The sequence below is a fragment of the Rhinolophus hipposideros genome, assembly GCF_964194185.1.
Source record: "Rhinolophus hipposideros genome assembly, chromosome: 1".
NCBI classification, from domain to species: Eukaryota; Metazoa; Chordata; class Mammalia; order Chiroptera; family Rhinolophidae; genus Rhinolophus; species Rhinolophus hipposideros.
Genome location: NC_138047.1, coordinates 55,129,609 through 55,151,524, shown reverse-complemented (window position 1 = coordinate 55,151,524; position 21,916 = coordinate 55,129,609). Strand labels below are relative to the sequence as shown.

General features: G+C 40.6%; 1 protein-coding gene across 12 annotated transcripts in view; it reads right to left on the bottom strand.

The window, feature by feature from the left end:
- ART3 (ADP-ribosyltransferase 3 (inactive)) overlaps nt 1-21,916 on the bottom strand; it is an 85,747-nt gene that overhangs the window by 4,829 nt on the left and 59,002 nt on the right. For 5 of the 12 annotated variants that reach the window (XM_081049352.1, XM_081049357.1, XM_081049353.1 and 2 more), the window contains exons 2-6: nt 17,728-17,805; nt 12,761-13,472; nt 3,447-3,479; nt 2,488-2,514; nt 1,455-1,484 (exon numbers count right to left, since the gene is read on the bottom strand). In XM_081049352.1, the coding sequence (XP_080905478.1) occupies nt 1,455-1,484; nt 2,488-2,514; nt 3,447-3,479; nt 12,761-13,472; nt 17,728-17,796 (871 nt within the window). In that variant the 5' untranslated portion in view covers nt 17,797-17,805. Of the gene's footprint in view, nt 1-1,454; nt 1,485-2,487; nt 2,515-3,446; nt 3,480-12,760; nt 13,473-17,727; nt 17,806-18,206; nt 18,464-18,794; nt 19,281-21,916 lie in introns of those variants that run through there. The other 7 variants (XM_081049354.1, XM_081049355.1, XM_081049349.1 and 4 more) reach the window with 5 other exon arrangements.

Genomic DNA, 21,916 nt, shown 5'->3' with positions numbered 1-21,916 from the left:
TCTCTCATGATGTATTTTTTTAAATAAAATTTCTTGATTATATAAGTAATACATTATAACTACAGATAATTTGGAAAAACACAGGAAATTATTAAAAATTACTCTTAGTCCCAAATCTTAGAACTACTCATTCTTGGTATATTAACATTTTTGATATATTTCCTTTCAATCTCCTTGCTATGTATACATATATGCACATATACATTTTTTAGCATTTTTTCCAGTGTTGAGATGTAATTGACATACAGCACTGTATAAGTTTAAGGTGCAGAGCATAATGACTTAACTTACATATACTGTGCAATAATTGCCACAGTAAGTTTAGTTAATACCGTTCATCTCATATATATACAATAGAGAAAGAAAGTGATGTTGCTTTTTTCTTGTGATGAGAACTTTTAAGAGCTACTGTCTTAGGAACCTGCCAAAACACCAAACAGCAGTGTTAACTATAGTCAGTGTTAACTATATATTACGTCCCTAGTACCTATTTAACTTATAACTGGAAATTTGTACCTTGTCACATTTCTTAATGAAGCTCATATTATACTCTATGTACTGTTTTATTTCCTATTTTTATTTGCCACTGTATATAAGAACTTTATCATTAAATATTTTTCAAAAATGATTTTTAAGTGTTTCATAATATGGATATAATTTAACTTATTTAATAATACCCAACTATTGGACACTAAAGTTATTTATATATTTTTTGGCTACCATAACACTAAATATTTTTGTACACATTTTGTACACAAATCTTGATGATTAGTTCCTTAGGACAAATACGTAAAAGTGTTATAACTGGGTTAAAAGGTATGAACATTTTTAAAGCTAGTATTACATACTATCAAACTATCTTCCAGTTATGTTCCAATTTATAATCTCACCAGTAATTTATGAGAGAGTTCCTGTCCCAGCACCCTTGAGGACATTTGAATAATATCATTTTTAAGAAACAACAAAAACTTGGGAATATACCAAATAACCAAATAGACACAGCTAACAGCATCTGTTAGGTTGCTGGAAGCAAAAATAAATACACAAAATCATCATTTTAATTTAGAAAAAGATAGTGCCGTTTTTGTCATGCCCCTTCCCAACATCCTAGGTCACAAGAGTTTGTGGAATAATTAGCCACACCTTCCTCTACCCATGTAACGACTAGCAAAAAGGAGGAAACAGGACGTTCTCTAGAGCTAGTTCCTCATGTCATGTCTCTTACTGCTCCACTGGGATGACCTAGGGATTGTTAGGAGATACAGAGAACTGCTGTGTCATCTTTATGAGAAGTCTATCTGAAATGCAGGAGGGTCTCTGATAGAGCAAACTAGTAAGCTAAACTGGTTCTTCCCTCTTCCCACTGCTTCTTACCATGCCATGCCCACCTGCCCCCATCCCCAAGGGAGCTGTCTTACAAATGTAAGTCCCCAGAGTTTATGAAAATATCTTACCAGGCTCTTCAAGCTTCTGCTTTTTATCACCTAAGTTGCAAAAAGAAACTTTTCAGTTTTAACGATAGAGAGTAAAACTATTTTCAGGTAATATGGCCATAAAAACCACTTGGTATGTCCCGGAGATTAATCCTACTACATTTAAGTGTCAGCCAGAGTCTACGTGCACCTTGGCTAATTGGGCTGGAACCCTTGTGTGGCCGCTCTACTAAGAAGAACCATCACATAGAGCAAGTCTCCTGGGAATACACTAGAAATACACTCAATACACTAGAAAAAGATCTGTCTTGAAGACTTAGCTGAGGTCCCTGTAAAGTGACTAGGAAAACTTGTCGCTGCAATGGGCCAATAAGAAATGTTGCTAAGCAAGTCGTCAGGGGCATGACATGCTTCACATCAGGACAGGAAATTCTCTTCTAAATATCAAGTAAATTGCATACTTAAGGAAAGGCCAGATACCTTTCTCTCTTCAATAAAGAAACTCTTCTTGTAGCTACATGCGCCAAACACATAATAAGGAACTCTTCTTGTAGCTACATGCGCCAAACACATAATAAGGAACTCCAATGCAAACAAGTGATTTGGGCCATGTCACCATTAAATGGAAATTTAGGGGGTAGAAAAGCATTGAATCACACATATAGTTTAGTCAAATGGTACCAAAATTAGATATGAAAGATGCACATGATTAACATTTCTACTTTCACCTAAATGGTATCACACCGGCTGATCTCAATGACTGAATAATACAGCCCTCAGACCTATCAAGAGCAACTAGCTCTTCAGGTCCTAATAACCTCATTCCTTAGAATGTTTCCATATTGTTCAGATCTCCAGAGAGCAAACCCTTTCATTTTTCAAGAGGCAAATTTCCCCAGAATAGTCTTTCCTCTTTCCCCTCTCATATCTGCCAGTTACTCCTTCATATCTGCAAAGTATTCTTTTTCTTCAGCTAAGAATTGAATTTGCTAAATAAGAAAGAGCTACTTAACATCCATGTAAGGATTATTTTTAAAAATGAGAGCACACTTACCAGGACTGGAGATGGGCTGAAAATATTCTGAAATACAAACATGTTTCCATTATATATAGTACTATGTTCAGATGTGAATGTCAGGCTCAGTCTGTTTTTAAACGTTTATTAATGATAAAAATTTGAGTAGCTTACATTTAAGATATGTACAAAATATGGTGAGAGGAGAAATATAAAAATTCAATCTCAAAAATAAATGGACGTGGATTCATTTTAATTACATGAAGAATTCATATAAAATCAGGCCAAGAAGACAGCTAGAAATGGACCCTTACTTTCAAACTTTTTAATAAGGAAATCTTCAAAAAAATCCACCAAAGCATGCATCAGCCCAAGGTATTTTCTGGCAACTTTGGTTCAAATCTGTTGGGTCTATTTGATAATGCTATTCCTGAATACTCTTAGAATTCCTGTTTACCTACCCAAATCTTTCCCATGATCCTCTAAGAAAGATTTCTTTTGTTACATCCTCCTATTTTTCCTCAAGGAAGCTGAGACAGACCACACATTACCATTCTGTCCCTCTAGGCTCTACCTTGAGCCATGTTCACTCTATTCCTTCTAATGAAGATATCTCCCAAATGTTATTTCTTAAGGTATCAAAACACAGGGTTTTAGGTCTAGCTCTGTGTAGGAGAATCCTGTTGGGTCATTCAGGAGTCCTTAGGCTCTTGAAATGACAGGCTAGGGCGCGAGTGGCATAGTCCCTACATGCCCAGTGTTTGAGAGAACGGCCACAGGCAGGGCTGGGGGTGGGGTGGGGGGAGGGATGCAACAGCCAAAGGCTCCTGGGTCCTCCACCTGCAAAGGCAGTAGCTGTAGCACAAGTCAGCCTTGAGAAAATGATGGCTGACAGATGACAGTATGACAGTACGGTGGGGTGGCTCTGCCCCAGACCTGTGAGAAATAACACTGATAAAATTCTCATTACAGAGATAATACTTTAAAGCATATCTTACCCATGTTCTCAACACAATTCTCAGTTTTCAGTCCTGAAACATAAAGACAAAGCTTTATTAGTTAGATACGATCTGCCCTAGTAAAGATGTCAAACTGACCTGTGGCTATTGGTAATTAATCTGTCAGCTCCTAGTCTATCAGACCCATAATTTACTGGGACGCAAACAAATTGCAGAACAATTACACTTTTGAATTCATATTATAGTTACCAAAAGCAGTATGATCTTTGATAAAACATCTAACGTTTCTGGAATTTAGCTTCCTTATCTGCATCTTTTATTGGGAGACTGCTTCAAATAACCTCCAAATACCATCCAAAGCTAACACTTAATGTTCTATTCTATGATTAGTCTGCAAAAGTTAGGAGAAAATGTACCTGTCTGTTCAATTAATCTTCTCTTCAGATACTAAATGTCCTCAACAACAAACCTGTTCCCTTCCTATGACAATTCCTATCCACTGAAGATAAAGAATCTCAGTCAGAGCTTCAATGCCCTTGAATACATGAGCAAAGTTCCTTCACATTCACGCCAGAGAAGCAGACTTGGTCTGCCCCAGAACCCTCATCGGTATGTAAGGAGAGCCACAATTTTTGGAGACAGTATAGCTTTAAAAGGACCCTTCTTGCTGATGATGCCCTAGAAGAAACATTGCTGCAGTGAAACCCCTGAGCCTTGACATAAAGGGGAATCTGCCAGCCTGCCCACAGCCAGCAGTTAAGACCAGAGGGTCAGGGACCGGGTGTTTAGATTTGATGCCAGCATGAGCCATGAAGGGTTTTCCTAGAAGGCCACACGAAGGTCTAGATGTCCCATGGTCTCTTCATGCCTGACTAACTCACTGGTCCAATTGAGTTCAGTTATCTGAGGATGAACCTCTCCATCTAAGACGCGGGAGTCCCTGAGACCTGTCTTCACTATGAGAGATATTCTCTTCCATATTCTGTTCTCAAATCCTGCTCCACTTGGGGAGCTTGAACCAAATATCCAGCTGACTTGGTCCAGTTCCTACTGGTCCAGGAAATAGTACGGATCTGTCAGAATCTGGATGGTGCCCTGAGGCTAACCTCAGGTGTTTGGCTAGACTAGAAATTTAAAAACTAGTTCTAGAGACAATTACAACATGTTGGTTGCATCAGCAGATGAGTGGGTGCAAGCCTTACCCAGAGGGTGTAGTTGAGGATAAGGTGAAGGTGAGGGGAGTTGTGGATGAGAAAGCTACAGACGTAATAGAGATTTAGCCTGGGATTTTAAAGCCTGGGATCTTTTGTCTGTAGCACAAATTAGAACCTAGTTTTCAAAGTGTAGTCTTCCAATCACAGACTTCAGAATAGGCACCTGGGTGCCTATTAAAATGCAAATTCCAGGATCTACACAGGGTTATTGATAGAGAATTTCTGGGGGTGATGCCTTGCAATCTGCATTTTGAAGAAGCACAACAAGGGATTTTTAGGCACAAAATTTTTGAGAGCCTCCTCAGTAGTAGAGGGTGGGATCTTTTTTATGCTTATGTATTTTATTGGAATTTCTGATAATTTTTAAAAAAGTTTAAGGCATACAGCATTACGGTTTGATTTACATATATTGTGAAATGATTACCACAATAGGTTCAGCTAACACCCAAGGATCTTTTAATGTTTAATACAGATCTGTTTTCAAGACTTCATTTTTTTCTCCCTGTTTGACTCTAAGTTTAATTTCCCATTAGCGTATTAAGCAGCAAGAAAGTAAACTATTTTGGTTTTCCAAACAAATAGCAGGATTAAAAATAGGTAAGAGAGCGATCCAGAAACAAGAGAGAAAAGGCACAAATCTAATATATACGGAATGGAAAAGGGAATATAACCACAGATTCAACCGGTGTAAAAAAACAGGAAGATTACTATAATTAGCTTAATGCCAATAAATTTGAAATATAAGACAAATAGACAAATTCCTAGAAAAATATTACTTATCAAAAACAACTCAAGAATAAATAGAAAACTCAAATGGCAATATAACTATTAAGTAGTTTACAGTTTTTCCACAAAGAAAATACCTGGATAATTTGGTTTTTACACAGCACTAAAGAGAAGGGAACTATACAGAGAACCGCAGAGATCTTCAAAAGGTTTCCCTTGAGTATTCATTCAGCAAAGTACTGAGCAGCTTCCAGGTGTGAGGAAACTACCCAAGGTCAGGGAAGAACTCACAGGATCAAGAATAGTGCCTATTCCCACAGACACACAGCAAAACCTTGTAAGCTGCCATTTTAACAGGGAACTCTACAGAAAGCCTTAAAAGCAATCCAGACAACAGGGAATAAAGCTCTCCTAGGAGTTCCCTATCTCCTTCAGATCCCAAGAAATTACAGATGTCTGTGACCAAACTTAGAGCTGACTAGAATTTCTGGAAACAAGACTACAACAGTTTTTCTTGGCCACTGGGCTTTTGGACACAAGGACTTCCTTTGCAGAGCTGTTGCTGCGAGCCTGTCCCTGGGCCTGAGACAGACTGTCTCACTGAAATAAAAGTCCTAATTCTCCAACCCAATATCTTTTCAAGCAATGGGCTCTCTCTGAACTAAATTCCCATAAGGTAGGACAAACTTCCAAAAGATCCACTGTCACATACAATTTTTTACCTCCAATCAAGGTAAACCACAGAAGTCACCATAGAACTCAATTATGGGAAAAGGACAGCCAATTGGATCCATCCCCAAGAGGAAGTAACAGACTCCATGGGTCAGGATTACGGAACGTGGCTTCTGACACAGCTCCCAGCGATCCTGCCTCCGGGGATTCACACCCTTAGGGAATCCTGTGGACTAAATCTACTGACTTGCAAACAGAATACAGCTAAAGAGATGAGATCTCACTTCCGTGATTAGGTTGCACAAGACTAGGACTTGCTGGCACTCCCTGACTCTCTCCTCCTCACTCTGATGAAGCAAGCTGCCATGTTGTGAGATACTCACTCTAGGGAGAGGCCTATGTGGCTAGGAACGAGGGAGGTGTCTGGACAACAGCTGGTGGGGAACCCAGGCCTTAGTGAACAATGCACAGGAACCAGGTCCTGCCAACAGCAGGTGAGCGAGCTGGGAAGCAGACCTTTCCCATTCAAGTCTTACGATGGCTGCAGTCTTGTGAGAGGCCAGAGCCAAAAGACCTAGCTATACTGTGCCCAGATCCTGACCCACAGCAATTGGGAGATAACAAATGTGTTTAAATGCTAAATTTTAAAGTAATTTGTTGTGCAGTGATGGATAACACAGGTGGGAGAGTCAGTTTTATATGTCCGCTAGTCTAGGGCACAGTCCTCAGCTGCTCAAACACTAATCTAGTAGTTGCCTGGAGTGGAAGGCATTTTGTAGATGTGATTGAAGTTTATAATCAGTTAACCTTAGGAAGGGAAATTATCCCAGATAATCTGGAGGGCCTGATTCAACCAGCTGAGAGGCCCTAGGAGCTGGAATTGCCCAGTTCCAGCCGAAATGCGGCCTGTGGCCAGCAGCTTCGGCCCATGCCCGAGAGTCCAGCCTGCCCTTCCTGGCAGCCTGACCTGCAGATTTCAGACTTGCCTTGTAGCCCTCACAGTTGCATACGCCAATTCCTTGCCGTTAAAAACAATATACATTTCCTACGGATTCTGTTTCTCTGATTGAACCCTGACCAATACAGTAGGGATGAATAAGTCTGATGGGTGCAAGCCTGGAGAAGGCTGGTGGTGAACAGCTCTCTTTTCCTATAAATATGGATAAACAGTCTGAACAACCTTCCAAATTATTCTCCTCACTGACTCATACTGTGCACTTCTCATTGTGATGGACAGATCAGTTCCTATCTGGCCTGTCTACCTGGGTTCCTGCTGATGCCCCAGTCCCAGACAACAGCACGGAAACTTGGGTACTCCCGGAGAAGGCTAATAAAGAGTGTCCGTCAGAACCAGCGAAGATACTTGGACTTAATGAGCCATCAAGGGTTAGGGGCAGATTTATGAAAAGTAGATCTAGATAGTCCTGTAGGTTCATCTTTTCCCCCCCTTTATATGGCTTCGTAAAGAGCTGGCGCAACAGGTCTGAGTAAACTCAGCAAAACAGACTAATGCCAGTCACTGGAGTCCGGGGCTCCCCTCCTGTGTAACAAGACCACTTTTCCAGCCAGGGAAACTCAATACTCCCTGACCCCATGACTCTATTATACGTAGAGTGTATTTACACATAGATAGCCTGCCCCCTCTGTAGAAACATTGTCCAAAATGTCAGGTGATCTATGCCCAGCTGTCCAGTAGAATACTGAGAGTTCAGGGTATGATCTGTGCACTATTTCTCTTCTTATAAGTTTTCTTCCAATAAACCTTACATTATATCTGCACTCGAAGGTGCAGGGAATCCCAAAGCTATGGCTTCCCCTTAGGTATTTATAATTCATCTACAGTCCTCCCCAATCCAGGGCAGTTTTCTAATGGGGTCATCTTTAACTATAAGGAATGTAGCCTAATTACACAGCTAACATTCCACCTGTATTCCAGCTTTTCTAGGAAAACAGTATAGAAGGTTCACCTACAGTAATTTTCCCATGAGAAAGGATAAAGGGTTTTGGTACCATTTACTCACAGTTCACTCCCATAATCTTGGATTAATACTAAGATTAGTATCTCTGACCACCAGAAATTGTGTTAGCTAATGGGACATTAATATTCTCTCCACTCCCTAACCAACGGAACTACTTTTTTTCTTGGAAATCATAAGCAAATTGAAAACAATAACACATGACTGTGTTTACACTAAATTTAGTACAGTGTAACTTTTTATCCCTTTTAGAAATATTGTCTTTTTCCATCTAGAATTATAGTCACAATGGAACAAGGTTCTGATGATATCCCCTTGGCTTCTGCTTTTAAAAGCCCTGGTGATTATCCTTCACAGTGTTCCAAACAGCCTAGCGTCAATGGTCATCTAGCTTTTGACCCTTGGTTCCCATTAGTTATCTGTAGATGGCAGCAGAGGACAATGATCAGACTGCAGCTTCGCCTGATTTTGTCAGAGCTCCAGACCAACAGTCCTCAGGAGCCTCCAGGAAGGTCTCCCCTGGTGGCTGGTTTGACCATGATCTGCCGTGAAGCCTCTGCCTGACCTCGTGGGCAGGCCCTTTCCCTTCCTCACACGGAGCTCATAATGCACTCGCCCTGGCAAGTCTGAGCCCTGGCTCATTCTCAGTCAACCCAAAGGCTCCACCTCTTTTGTTCATCATAATCCCACTCACAAACATGGACTCTGTGGGCTTTGTGGGCCACTTCTGTCAATCAACCAGATACCAGTGATCGATTTGGCCTTTAGCTACTGTAGGCAGAGTTTCTTTATATCCAATACTTCCACAAATGGCATTTGGCTGAATGCATTAGAAACACCAAAAGTGGTATCATTTTATCAGCCCAGCTGCAACTGGGTTTCTGGCTGTAATATGCTGGTAAAGTTGAACAGGTTCTGTAGTGGGGAATGGGGGTCCTGATTTGTAGTATTTGCTGATTTCCATGGTAAACTCTCAACCATGGTCAATTTCAAGCTACTGTGATGTAGGAGGGATTGGGAAAAAATGTGTGTCCACAATCAGCTCCCATAAGCTGACATGAGCTGGCTCCAACTGGCTTGGTTTTTAGTCAGGTCTAATGAACGTATGGCTGGTGAGGGGAATGGGCACCTTTCCTCTCAACACAAGTTCACTCACGCCAGTCTTCATTTGCCCCTCAAAGTGAGCAGTTAGTCTCACTCATGTGCAACGCAGGGCCAGGACGACGGAGAGGCAACTGAGGTGCTTGGAGTGCAAACTTTGAGGTGCTCACTCCTGCAGATGCTGCAGTGTATGGTCCCGAAACTGAGGGCTTCCTTAAATTTTGTGTGCAAGGCACCTCAATGGCTACACAGCTTTTGCTATGAAGTCCTAAGTGGATCAGCCCCCCACCCAGGCATGAAGTCTCATCAGCAGCACTTCCTGACTTATTCTTTTTTATCTCATAGTGCCTTGGCCACACTGAATCAAGGTCTAAACGTCTATTCCACTTCTGAGGCCCTACTGCAATACTCACTCTGCTTGACCAGCAGCCATGGCTTGAGGTTAAGTTAGACAATCACATTCATAAGACCCCAACAGTCTGTCACCTCACCAGTTTACTCAGCATTGCAAAAGAATGCAAGGCAGGGAACACAGCATAATGTTTAGCAACAGGACAGCATGAGATATATCCCTTCAATGCAAGTTGTCACAGCAGTCGAGGGCTGTCCTTTAGCCCCCCAAGTGATGACTCAGTTACAAGTATACACAGGTAAGTGCAGGAACCATCCTAGCTTAATAGCCTCATGCCACGTATCTACTTGTCACAGAAGACAGTATCTCTTACACCAGTCCATGACTGTACTTCCAGGAGTCAGCAAGGACAACGCCTGGGTATGTCATAACACATTCAGGAATGCCCAATACCATGGCTTCCTCCCAAGTATTGACAGTTCATTCACAATCCTCCCAGCTCAGATGCACACTACCAATCCAGGGTTATGTTCACCATTAGGCAGTTTACCATTAGTCATTCCACCTTTGGTAGATTTCAGAGAAATAGTGCCAGGAGCTCAATAGGAGGCCATTTCCACAAGAGAAAGGAGAAAAGGTGCTGTTAACCCTTTACTCATATGTACCAAGGCACATCATAAAACTTCAAAATGTTGGGGATAAAACAAAAATCTTAAAACCTTCCACAGGAGCGGGGAAAACAGATCTCATTCAAAGTGTTAGTAATTAGAAAGGCTTCACACTCTTCAACAGCAACATCAGAAAACTAGAAGACAGTGGAGGAACATCTCCAAAATTCCAAGGAAAGTAATTTCTGAAACAGAAATACAAACCTAAACAAACTATTACCTCAGCCTAAGTGTAGATTTTTCAGACATCCAAAGTCTCAGAAAATTTGCCTCAATGTCCCTTTTCTCAGAAAACTTCCAGAGAAACTTTACCCCCACTAAACAAAGGAGTAATTCAAGGAAGAGGAAATCCAAGGTGTAGGGGATTCTTCACGGGGGAGACGCAAAAGAAAGTCTCAGAATAGTTGTGAGGAGAGATTTCAGAACATTCAACAGGCCTAAAGAACATATCATAGAGCAGGATGATGGGGGAATCCAAAAGTATTATATCCAGAAAAATAATTAGAGTATCTGATATGTCTGAATGTATTAAGAGGAGATTTATATTTCTAAGGATTTGGGTAAATTATTGATGGGTATAAAAAACTAAGGGAACAAAAGTATCATACGACTAATAACTCTGGGGTCAAAGAGATACTTAGAAAGGTACCAGTCTTCCACACTGGGACAATGGGAAGGGGGAGATGCACGGATACCAAGGAGGAGGGTGGTGGCTATCAGATACCTTTAGTTTACTGACGGAACAGCTATTTCTAATTCCCTTCTCCCTTGGCTCCCTACACTACAGAGGCTGGGAACGCTAGTTACCCACTTTCCAAGCTTTTCTTGTAGTTGTGAATGACCAAGTGGCTGTTCTGGTCAATGATATGTGTCTTGCAGGGGACCCTGCTCGCTGCGCCATTTGTCGTGCAGGGCGGCTTGCGGGGTCTCAGCTCCTGCTCCCCACATAAGAACGCAGTATATGGTGAGGCCAAACAGGAACACCCACAGAGCCATAGATAGGGGAGTAAAACCAATATATTCTCGCTGGCGGCTGGGCTGGAGACACAGGAAGCAGGATCTACATAATCTGCAACCCGCCGTCCTAACAACAGTCCGCGCTTGCCAGCCACCATCTTCTTGCTAGCCCCCATTCCTTTTCTGCTAGCGTAGCCACAGCCGTTATATTAGTGGCCAATGGCTTACGGGTTATAGCTGACAGCCAACTAGCCACAGCTGCTGGCCATCTGATCACAGTTGATGGCCATTTACTACCCGAGCCAGCACCTTTCTATGTGAGGTCGAGAGCCTGGAAACTGTTTTTTGGGGCTTTGTTCCCACAATATGTCATCAGAAATCTACAAGTTTCTGGAAGAACTTTTACTTTCCTGATTAAATAGGCAGATTTGGCTGCCATCCCTCTTCCCCTTCTTTTTGTCTTGAACACAGACCGACGCCTACAGCTGCAACAGTCACACTGCCAACACAAATTAACAAGCTAACACGCTAAGATTGGCTGAACAGAAAGAGCCCGAGTTACTGATGCTATTGTTGAGTCATTGTACAGCCTACCTCTAGACTTCTTATTAGATGAGAGCTATGAGGCAGATTTTCTGTTACAGCTGAAGAATAAAGAATTTCTAACTAATACATGGTATACGAGTGTCGTGCGGGGTGTCCGGCGGGGCGGCCTGCGGGGTCTCTGGTCCCGCTCCCCACATAAGAACGCAGGACATGGTGAGGCCAAAAAGGAACACCCACGGAGCCATAAGTAGGGGAATCATAGCACTATATTCTCCCCAGCGGCATCCGCCTCTCTGCAATCCACTCTTGCTAGCCCCCATTCCTTTCTGCTACCGTAGCCACAGCCGTTATATTAGTGGCCAATGGCTTATGGGTTACAGCTGACGGCCAACTAGCCACAGCTGCTGGCCATCTGATCACAGTTGATGGCCATTTACTACCCGAGCCAGCACCTTTCTATGTGAGGCTGAGAGCCTGGAAACTGTTTTTGGGGGCTTTGTCCCCACAATGAGAATTAAGTATCATTCTCTATACTGTGAAGTCAATACATAATTTCTGAAAGTTTAAAACTCAATAAATGACATGCCAAAGCATGATATTTAGAAACATGACAGTAAGTACCTGAAAAGAAAATCTAACAAAATCAAAATCGATGCCACTGAGGAGTGGCAATTAGAGATGGATTGGGGTCGAAAGGGGGTTGCTATATTTCAGTGTAAACTTTAAAAATTGTAGCATTTGGGGCCTGGTATTTATTTGTTGTGGGGCACTGACCTGTGCATTGTTTAGCAATGTCCTTGGCCTCTACCCACTAGATGCCAGGAGCAACTAGGGATGGTTGTGACAACTAAAAATGTTACCAGCCATTGCCAAATGACCCTGAGGGCCAAAACTGCTCTTGGTTGAGAACCACTGCCTTATAGTACTATTTTTTTAACTTTCAATAACGCTATAAATGTATTACTGTGATAAAATTAAATTTTGGAAAAAGAAACTAACATTATGAAAGGAGCTAGAGTAGAGACCATTCATGTCATTTCCCCTTTCAAACACCTCTCAATTTCCTTCCTGACCTTTCCCTGGTCCTAAGAATCCCACTCCTTCCCTCCCAGACAAGTATGGAAAGAACAGAGACACTTACCTCCTAGAAATGCACACTCATAATGGCTGCAGGTCTTGTTTGTGCTTTGAAGGATAAGGTTATTACTAGCCCCATCCTGTGACACGTAAAAAACCTCATTCAGAGGTATTAAAATGATTCTTTCACTTTCTTTATCAAAAAATTTTTCAATGGCAACTCCAAAGCATGTGTGGATGGTTAACAGAATGTGTTGGTCATTTGCAACTTGAGGTTTGGCTGGATAGGCCAAGGTAAAATGGCCAAACCTGGCCTGGTTTAGTCCTCCAAAGGTAAATGAAGTACCCGGGCTTGTGCTATACACCACATTTTTGTAACTGTCCTCACAAGGTCTTCTCAGCAACTGCACGGCTTTTGTCAGGTAAAAATGAAAAGCTTTGAACTGGAAGCCATAGATATAGTCTTTTCGAGATTGGCCGGCCATCTTCACAGCTTCATTGAACAGGTGGTAAAAGGGAGTTTGCTCTTGAGCTTCAGAAATATATGCCAGCAGGGCTATTCCGTGGTTATCCTTAAAACTCTGAGGGAGAGAGATGTGAGTCTTCCGAGCTTCCCATTTGGCTTTTGCATTTTCCCACATATTCTCTAAGGGTTGGTAGCTTGTTGTTTCTTCCTTGAGCAGTTGGGGAACATATTTGATTTCCATCCTGTCAGTACATTTCTGGTATTCATCATCAAATGCGTTATCTGCCATGTCTAACATTTCAGCCTTCACCTTCAAAGGAAAAGGAAATTAATACTCTTGAAATAAGATATTTGGTGTACACCATTTTCTCTCACATTGTTCCCACACTCTCATACCCTGCCAAGAATCTCTGCCTTGCTTACAACCAACTTTGGATATGTTTTTTTATGTGGGAAGTATATTCCACTTCTGTTGATAACTTTTCCCAGCTGTGACTATTTCTGTGAAAGAGTAAATGCCAGTGGGTGAGATATAGGTATGATTATGCTTATAACTCATTCATCTGGATCTTGTGGTGCAGAGAAAAGACCAATGAGTATGAAACTGAAGAATGGGTGGCAATCCTGGCTTTCAAAATATTCTTAGCCAGACTTCCTCAACCCCTCAAGACTGTTGAGTGAATCTGAAATATCATGTGTGAAACACTGTACATGATAAATACATAATGGCAAATATTACCCCTTTTCCTTTGAGGACACCCCTTCCCTGGTCCATGTGCTTTGGGTAGGACTGATTCTGCACCTTCAGACCCAGTGATAAGCGATGAAGCAGGCTTAAAAATGGTTCCTCTACAACCATAAATAAGCTCTAAAAATAATGTTGCCTTGGGGCAGCAAATAGTTATCCTTCGAGTTCCATGGAGCATCTGTCTACAAAAAGAGCCAACAAAGAAAGACTTGCAAAGCTGAGAGGCAGAGAGAGAGAAGAGGCCCTGATAACACCAGGTAAAGCCCCGCGTCTAGCTGTACCTGAAGGCTGTGTTTTACTTTTGTCATAAGAATCAACATATTCCTTATTTGTTTGAGCAAGTTTGGTATTGTTTCTTCCATTTACAACAGAAAAAGGCAAATGCATCTTTAAAATGTGTGTGTGTATACACACACACACACACACACACAGCAGATGCCAAAAAAATGTATACACATTTTAAGAAAGGAAAACTGTATTAAAATTGTAATACTCTATATATACTGATAACAAAAGATGAATACAAGTCACGTTTGACTTCTGCAATTAACAAGAGGTGCTCAAAGTCGTTACCATCAGCATCCAGACACTTCTGAATATGGTGAGCTACTGCTTGAGCAACGTTGACCAAAGTGTCCACCTGTATACATTTTTTTGGCACTCCCGGTATATATTTTAGTTGACATTCAAAATTATTTTACATTAATTTCAGGTGTACAGCATAGTGGATAGGCATTTATATAATTTATGAAGTGATCCCCCTGATACGTCTAGTACCCATCTGACACCATACATAGCTTTTACAATATTATTGACTATATTCCCCATACTGTACTTTACATCCCTGTGACTATTTTGTAACTACCAATGTGTACTTCCTAATCCCTTCACCTTCTCACCCATCACCTCAACTCCCCCCCACATAGTAACTAACAGTTTGTTCTCTGTATCTATAAGTATAGTTTTCTTTTGTTTCTTCATTTATTAGGAAATAATATTTTAATTGCAGGATTGTTGTGAGGATTAAATGATATAATGAATATATGCAAAGCCCTTAGCCTCATGTCCCACACATATTGAGTCTTCAACAAACTGTGGCTATTTTTATTATTTCATGATAAGAATATACGTATTATACTGCAATTTCCTCAAGGGCAGGATCTGCATTATATTTATCTGTTTGAAGTCCAAGCATCGACATATTCAGAGAATTAAATAAGAACTATTAACTCTGGCCTATTGATCAAAAAACAGGATGAGCAAATCTGCCCAGGGACACCATTTAAGGGTTTCTGCAACTAAAAGGATATTGCCCTCCATATCATTCTCTCTTTCCACTACTCGCTACCACTTGTATAGTACCTGGTTGCATAAGCTGCAACCTCAGTTGGAGACCTTAGTTGGAGACTTTATAGACACAGAGAAATTGAGTAACTTGTCTGGAATTGAGATCTGAACCTAGGCAATCTGGTTCCAGAGTCTGTCCTTTTAACCAAAGTGTTCTGTTTCCAAAGATGAAAAACACTGACATTTATGTAGCACTTTTAAAAGTTTAATTTTGTCCTCATAACAACCCTTGTGAAAGGTCGGGCAGATAATTCATGACACCATTTTACAAATGAAGGAATTCTGCCAGCATCAGAAACTGTCTTGATTACCAGCCACAGAATATCTGCTGGGGAAGTCATTGAGACCCCTGCACTCCTGGGTCTGTAGGTCAGTTTCTTAAAGTGGGAATTTGAGCTTCAGGAGATCAAATCACTGCCATCTCCTAGCCAAGAAATGCACTTTCCTCTGCAGCACAAAATGTACCAGAAGATATCTTGGGCACCAATGCCTGATTTACCTTCAAGACTTCAATATATTATAAAACATCCTACCCTGAAACCTCTACCTCCCATGTTCCTCTTATTATATCAGAATTGATCCAATAGGTTCCTGTCTCTTCTATGCCCCTAACCAGTCTCCACACGTCTAATTTTAGCCATCCAGTCTTCCTGGCCCAAGGCCACACTTGATTGTGTGTTCTGTACAGTGAGTGCCTTCTGCAGTGAAAAGGCTCACAAATGCCACCACCATTCAAGGACAACTGGATGGACATTAAGGGACAGATACAAAGGCTAGGTGAACACACTGATTATACTTCCTTCCCGTGATTTATCCATTGAAACAAAGCCAATACTGATGAAATTCAATTACCAAACATTTATTAAAAATGTGGAAATGACCTAAATGTTCAAGAAAAGAAATTAAACAAATTATGGAACATTCATAGAATATATTAAAATGGTGTTGCAAAAGAATATTAAAAATGCAAATCAAAACCAGTGAGATGCCACTTCATATCCATTAGGATGGCTATACAAAAAAAATGGAAAGTGTTGGCAAGGATGTAGAGATATTGAACCTTCACACACTGCTGGTGGGAATGTAAAATGGTGCAGCCATTGTAGAAACCAGTTTGGCAGTTCCTCAAAATGTTAACCACAGAGTTCTCATATGACCCAGCATTTCTACTCCTAGGTATATACCCAAGAGAACTGAAAACCTATGTTCATACAGAAACTTGTGCATGAAAGTTCATAGCAGCACTACTTATTCATAAGAACTAAAAAGTGGGAACAACCCAAATGTCCATCAATTTGGGCATTTTGAATGGATACACAAATGTGGCATAACCATAGAATGGAATATGATTCAGCTATGAAAAAGAATGAAGTACTAATATATGCTACAACATGGATGAACCTTGAAAACGTTGTGCTAAATGAAAGAAGCCACACATAAGGACAGATGTGCATGATTCTATTCAGATGAAATATCCAGAATAGGCAAATCTGTAGAGATGGAACACTGACAGGTGGTAGCCAGGGGATTCAGGGAACAGACAATTGGGACTGACTGCTAATGGCTACAGGGTTTCTTTAGGGGAGATGGGAGCATTCTGTAATGAGATAGTGGCACAGCTACGCACAGCATGGTGAATATACAAAAACCACTGAACTGTACACATTAAAATGATGACTTTTATATGTGAATTATACCTCAATAAAAAAATCACACTGCAGTACAGGCAAGAGACTACATAATGATTTTATAGATAACGGATCAGAATACTGCATTCAAAAAACGGATAAAATTTTAAGACTTCAAGATATTTTAAAGAAGGTACTTCAAATCTGGACAAATACTCAGTAGTAATGTGACAGCTAACAACATTGGGGAAAAATAAAGGGGGGATATCTGGCTCATATTTTACATTAAAAAGTTAGATCATGTTTAAAGATTCAACTGCAAAAAATTAAATCATAAACGTTCTATCAGAAATAAAGAATACTGAATGTGAAAAAAATGCTCATTATATAGTACTTTAACAGAAAACATGTAACCAAACACTGCAGTGTCCTCTTATTTGGAGAAAAATACATACTTTCAGAACATTTAATGATCTAGAGACATGTGTAGCACAGTATTAAAAGGGAAAAACAATATGTACTGTGAAACTATTTTTGTAAATTAAACATACACAGAAATAAGCCAAGAATATACACCAACAGATTAAGACTCTTTCTCTCTGAGTGGAGAGATTGTGGATGATTTTCACTTTCCTCTTTTTGCATAATCTTAATTTTTTCAACTTTCTATAGTTAACATGTATCAAATGTATAAAATGAAAAGATGAAAGCTACTTGTAAAAAATTGACTGACTTATTCTATCTTCTCTCATTTGCATTACCACCCCACACAGATGCCTTAGGCGGCATTATAGCAAGAGCTCCTATTCCAATGACCACGTGCTTGCCATTCCCAACATTACCTGGAAAATGTCCATTAGAATCATAGCTGACAGCAGCATGGTAACCACTTCAAAAGGTCCTGTCTTCATTTTTCTTTTCTAAATTAAAATGAAGAAATTCCAATTTAGTAGACTTACAAAAGAGGCTCAGGGAAGTAGAGCAGGATGATACACTATGAATCTTTGCATTCTGGGTGAAAGTGAGTGTCACGATGATCAGGAAGTGATCATCAATAAATTCCAAAGGCTGAAAGGGCCATTAAATTTTGCCTGGTGGTTTAACATTCTCATCCTATAGAAGAGGAAACAAAAGCTCAGAGAACTTCAGCAATTTGCTCAAATTTAAATCTATCTATTTCCATTCTCCTGCAGATATGTTGTCTTCCACTTTAATCACTGGTGTTCGTATTTTCTTCCTATCACTAAACCTCCCCTCAGCATGCACAGGAAATTAACACCAACGAAAACAAAACAAAAACAAAAACATTTCAAAATCCCACTTTCCCAGAATTCTCCAGGAGTTAGTGTCCATTCATTTCATCCATTCTTCTATCCTCTTCGTTAACCAAGTCAAGCCTATTTGGGCAGGTTGGAGGAGATGGTGAGGCCGCAGTGGGACAGACCAGAAGGTTATTCAGAGGGGCCTCCTTGCCCCAAATATTCACATTCAAGAGAAGCCCAAGGTTAAAACTTTCTAAAGGCGGGAATGAGAATAAGAAGGAACTGGGTAGACAAAACAACTCTAATAAGATTATACAAGTCTGCTGGCTGAATGCCCAATATTCATCCCAGTGTTTATGAGACTGAAAGGGGTAAGCAGGAGGGTAAGAGGCCCTCAAGGGTTGAGCCATCAACTAATTCAATTAAACGTTGGTCTACAGTTCCTTCCACATACTTACAACAAAGTTGACATTACTGGAACTGAACTAAAATCTCTATTTTATCCTATGAATCACCGTAGTCTGGCATCTGAATATGGAAATAAACAGCACAGGGGAACAGCTCTAGATTCCCACCTTTATTTAGGAGCCGTTTGGTGCATTAAAGATATTAAAGATCTAAAATTTTAGTATCAAAATTCCACTTACGTGTTAAACTTCCCTTTCCAAAAAAAATTTGAAATGTAAGACTTGACAGATAACGGTCACAGGCAGTATGTGCCAAGAAAGCTCAGTATCAGGTTGTTTTTTGTTTTTTCTTTTTAATTCTTCACTTCTGTAGTCTGAGTGTAAACAAGTAAAAATGTTTACCTGGCTTTTCTGCCTTTGGAGGCGGTTTAAATGATGCTAGGTCTCAAACTGTTTTCCCACTCTCTCAGTTGTGGTGAGCGTGTCTTCAGGATGGGAGGCTGTTGACAGTGAGAACTGAGAAGGGAATGCTTTTCTTTTTATAAACACCCCCAGCAGTAACTTGGCAGTGACACATTGCCCCATTTGTGTTCTGCTATTTATATCTGGCCCCCACACTCTCCCTTGGAATCACTGCTGTTTACACATGAAATCTCTAAGAGGCTTGTAAAGCCGCAGCAATTCTCTCTCACCACACAGCATGTCCAGTTCTGAGCCCTCAGTTGTGGGCTTCTCAGAGAGTGATCACTTCCCATTCCTAACCTTTTGACTCAGATGTCAAACTAAAGCGAGATTTTACCCTAGCTAGATAGTTCGCATAACTAAGGACGCTTGCTGTGTTAAGCGCTGGCAACGGAGATGGCTATCAGCATTCACTCAACCAGCTACTGTGCCAGATGCTGGGAATCATGAGCAAGTAAAACAAAGCAGTCACAATCTAATAAAGACAGAAATATGTACGCCTCACCGGAATACAGGTTAAGAATCGTAAGTATAGAAAAAGTCCGGTGAGAACACTAAGAAGGGAAGGATTTGGTAATAGCCACAACTATAACTCTCATCTGAGTAAAGCACACATAATAAATATACTGACTGCAATGCTGAAGAACACTTAAGAGTTCACTTAGACTATGGGCAAAAAACCGTGAAATGTCCTCGGAAATTCATGCACATACATTATTCGGATGCACCAAATAGCATCACTATTCACATTCGTCCCAAACTGTAATCCATCCACATGCCTGTCAACGATAGAATGGATAAATTGTGGTCTTTTCATATAATGGATTTGGTATAACACTGAAAATGAACAAACGCTAACAAATGTGGACAAATCTCACAAATAAAATTTTGAGCAAAAGAGACACAAACATGCATATATTACATGATTGAATTTACACAGACTACAAAATCTGGCAAAACACATCTGTGGTATTAGATGGCAGACAGCGGTTATTCAGAGTGGGAGCAGTAACTGCAGGAGCAGAGGTGCAAGCAGAGCAGCGAGGACACTGCTTTGGTTGTGGTCCGGGTCTGGGTGTCCATTACACTGATGCATGCAGTTTGTGAAAATTCACTTACTATGTGTATTTTCCTATGTTTGTGTGTGTGTACATACATCCATATATTACTCACGAAACATTTTAAATTATCTGAAGTGCATCCACTCATCCACTTTTACAAAACACAATGCATCTCTACTCTTCAGACTCTTCAAAACCTCTAACCTTTTCCTACCTCACTGGCTAAGCAATTTAAGATTAAATACACTAAATACACTCCTAGAAATAGTATCATTTTTAAAAAATGGAGTTTGGATAGAAAGGAAAACGTGTGTTTGCCGTGTTTTCAGGCCTTATGCTCATGCTGACCTGTTTTAAATCCCAGTCATGTGGGCCTACAGGGAATGCGGGATTGGGGTTTTGCTGTCTTTGTCCATCTCAAGCCTACCAGATTCATCCCCATCTGCACAAGACAGTCCACCAGGAAGAACATAACCAACACTGCATGAAGCTCAAGGCAAGTTTTGGCCTTGTTTGTTCCCAATGTGCCTTTGCTCCATTCCTGTTTTCTTCCAGTTTTTAACTCTTGGAATCATTCATTCATTCATTCATCAAATATCTGAGTTTTCACAATGTTCTTGGAATTGTTTTAGGTACTGGGAATATACTGGGAGTGTAACAGTGAACAAGTAAACATTTTTTCCCTTGTTAAATCTGTATTCTCGTGGGAGGAGAAGGTCAAATAACAACTGAATAAATAAGTAAATTATGTAAGCATGTTAGAATACAGTAAGCACTCCTTTCTTTTTTAAGTGTAGTACGAGGGAGATTGGGAGTGCAGAGTTTGCAATGTAAATTGGGTGGTTAGGGAGGACTCACTGTAAAGGTGACATTCGAGCAAGGACTTGAAGGAGATGGGGTAGATCAGCCATGAAGACTGTGTCAGAGTGTTCAGGCTGACGGAATACAAGCAGGCCAATATGACTGGAGCAGAGAAGTTGTAGGAAAGGGAAGTAGTAGGAGGTAAGGTGGGGGGGGCGGGGAGAAAGGGGGGTGCAGTGGGCATGTCTTTGTAGGCCATTTTAAGAATGCTGGATTTCACTCTAAGAGAAAGGGAGCAGCAAATCATAAGGTTTGGGCAGAGGTATGACATGATCTGACTTATTTTTTAAGAGGATCAGCCTGGATGTTATGCTCAGAATAATTTGTAGGGTGAAAGACCAGATTACAGGTACTGCAAGCGGAGAGTATAGTGGCTGGAACAAGGATGGTAGCAGTAAAGGTGATGAGAGGGGGGTGTGTGTGATGGTGTCCTTTCGTTGTTAGAAACAGACCATCTTTATTTATGCTTGTTAAAAATCCTACTTTTGACAATTAAATTAAGCACAGTATTTCCAGATATAAGGAAAGTATTTGTGGGTTCCAAAAATCTGTATCTTCAAAAATGTGATAACTTATTAAAAAGTAAATGGAAATGATCTAGTGATACCAATTTCTTACATGGTAAAAATATGTCAACTTAAATTCAGAATGTATTTTTTAAGGTTAAAGCAGTAGGATGCACTGACAGATTGGATGTGGCTGCAAGGGAGAGAAAAGGATAATTCCAAGATTTTTAGCTTGAATAACTGTAAGGATAAAGTTGTCAACGACTAAAACAGGGACGACTCTGTGTAACAAGTATCCTAGAAGTCAAGTGAAGAGAACATTTTCAGGAGAAAGGAAAGATCAAAAGTGTCGAATGCTTCTGATAGGTCAAGTGAGAGCAGGAGAGAGGACTGACCAGTGGATTTAGCAAGTGGACGACACTGACAGCCTGGATAAGAGCCATTGGGATGGAGCAGCGGGGCTGAAAGCCTG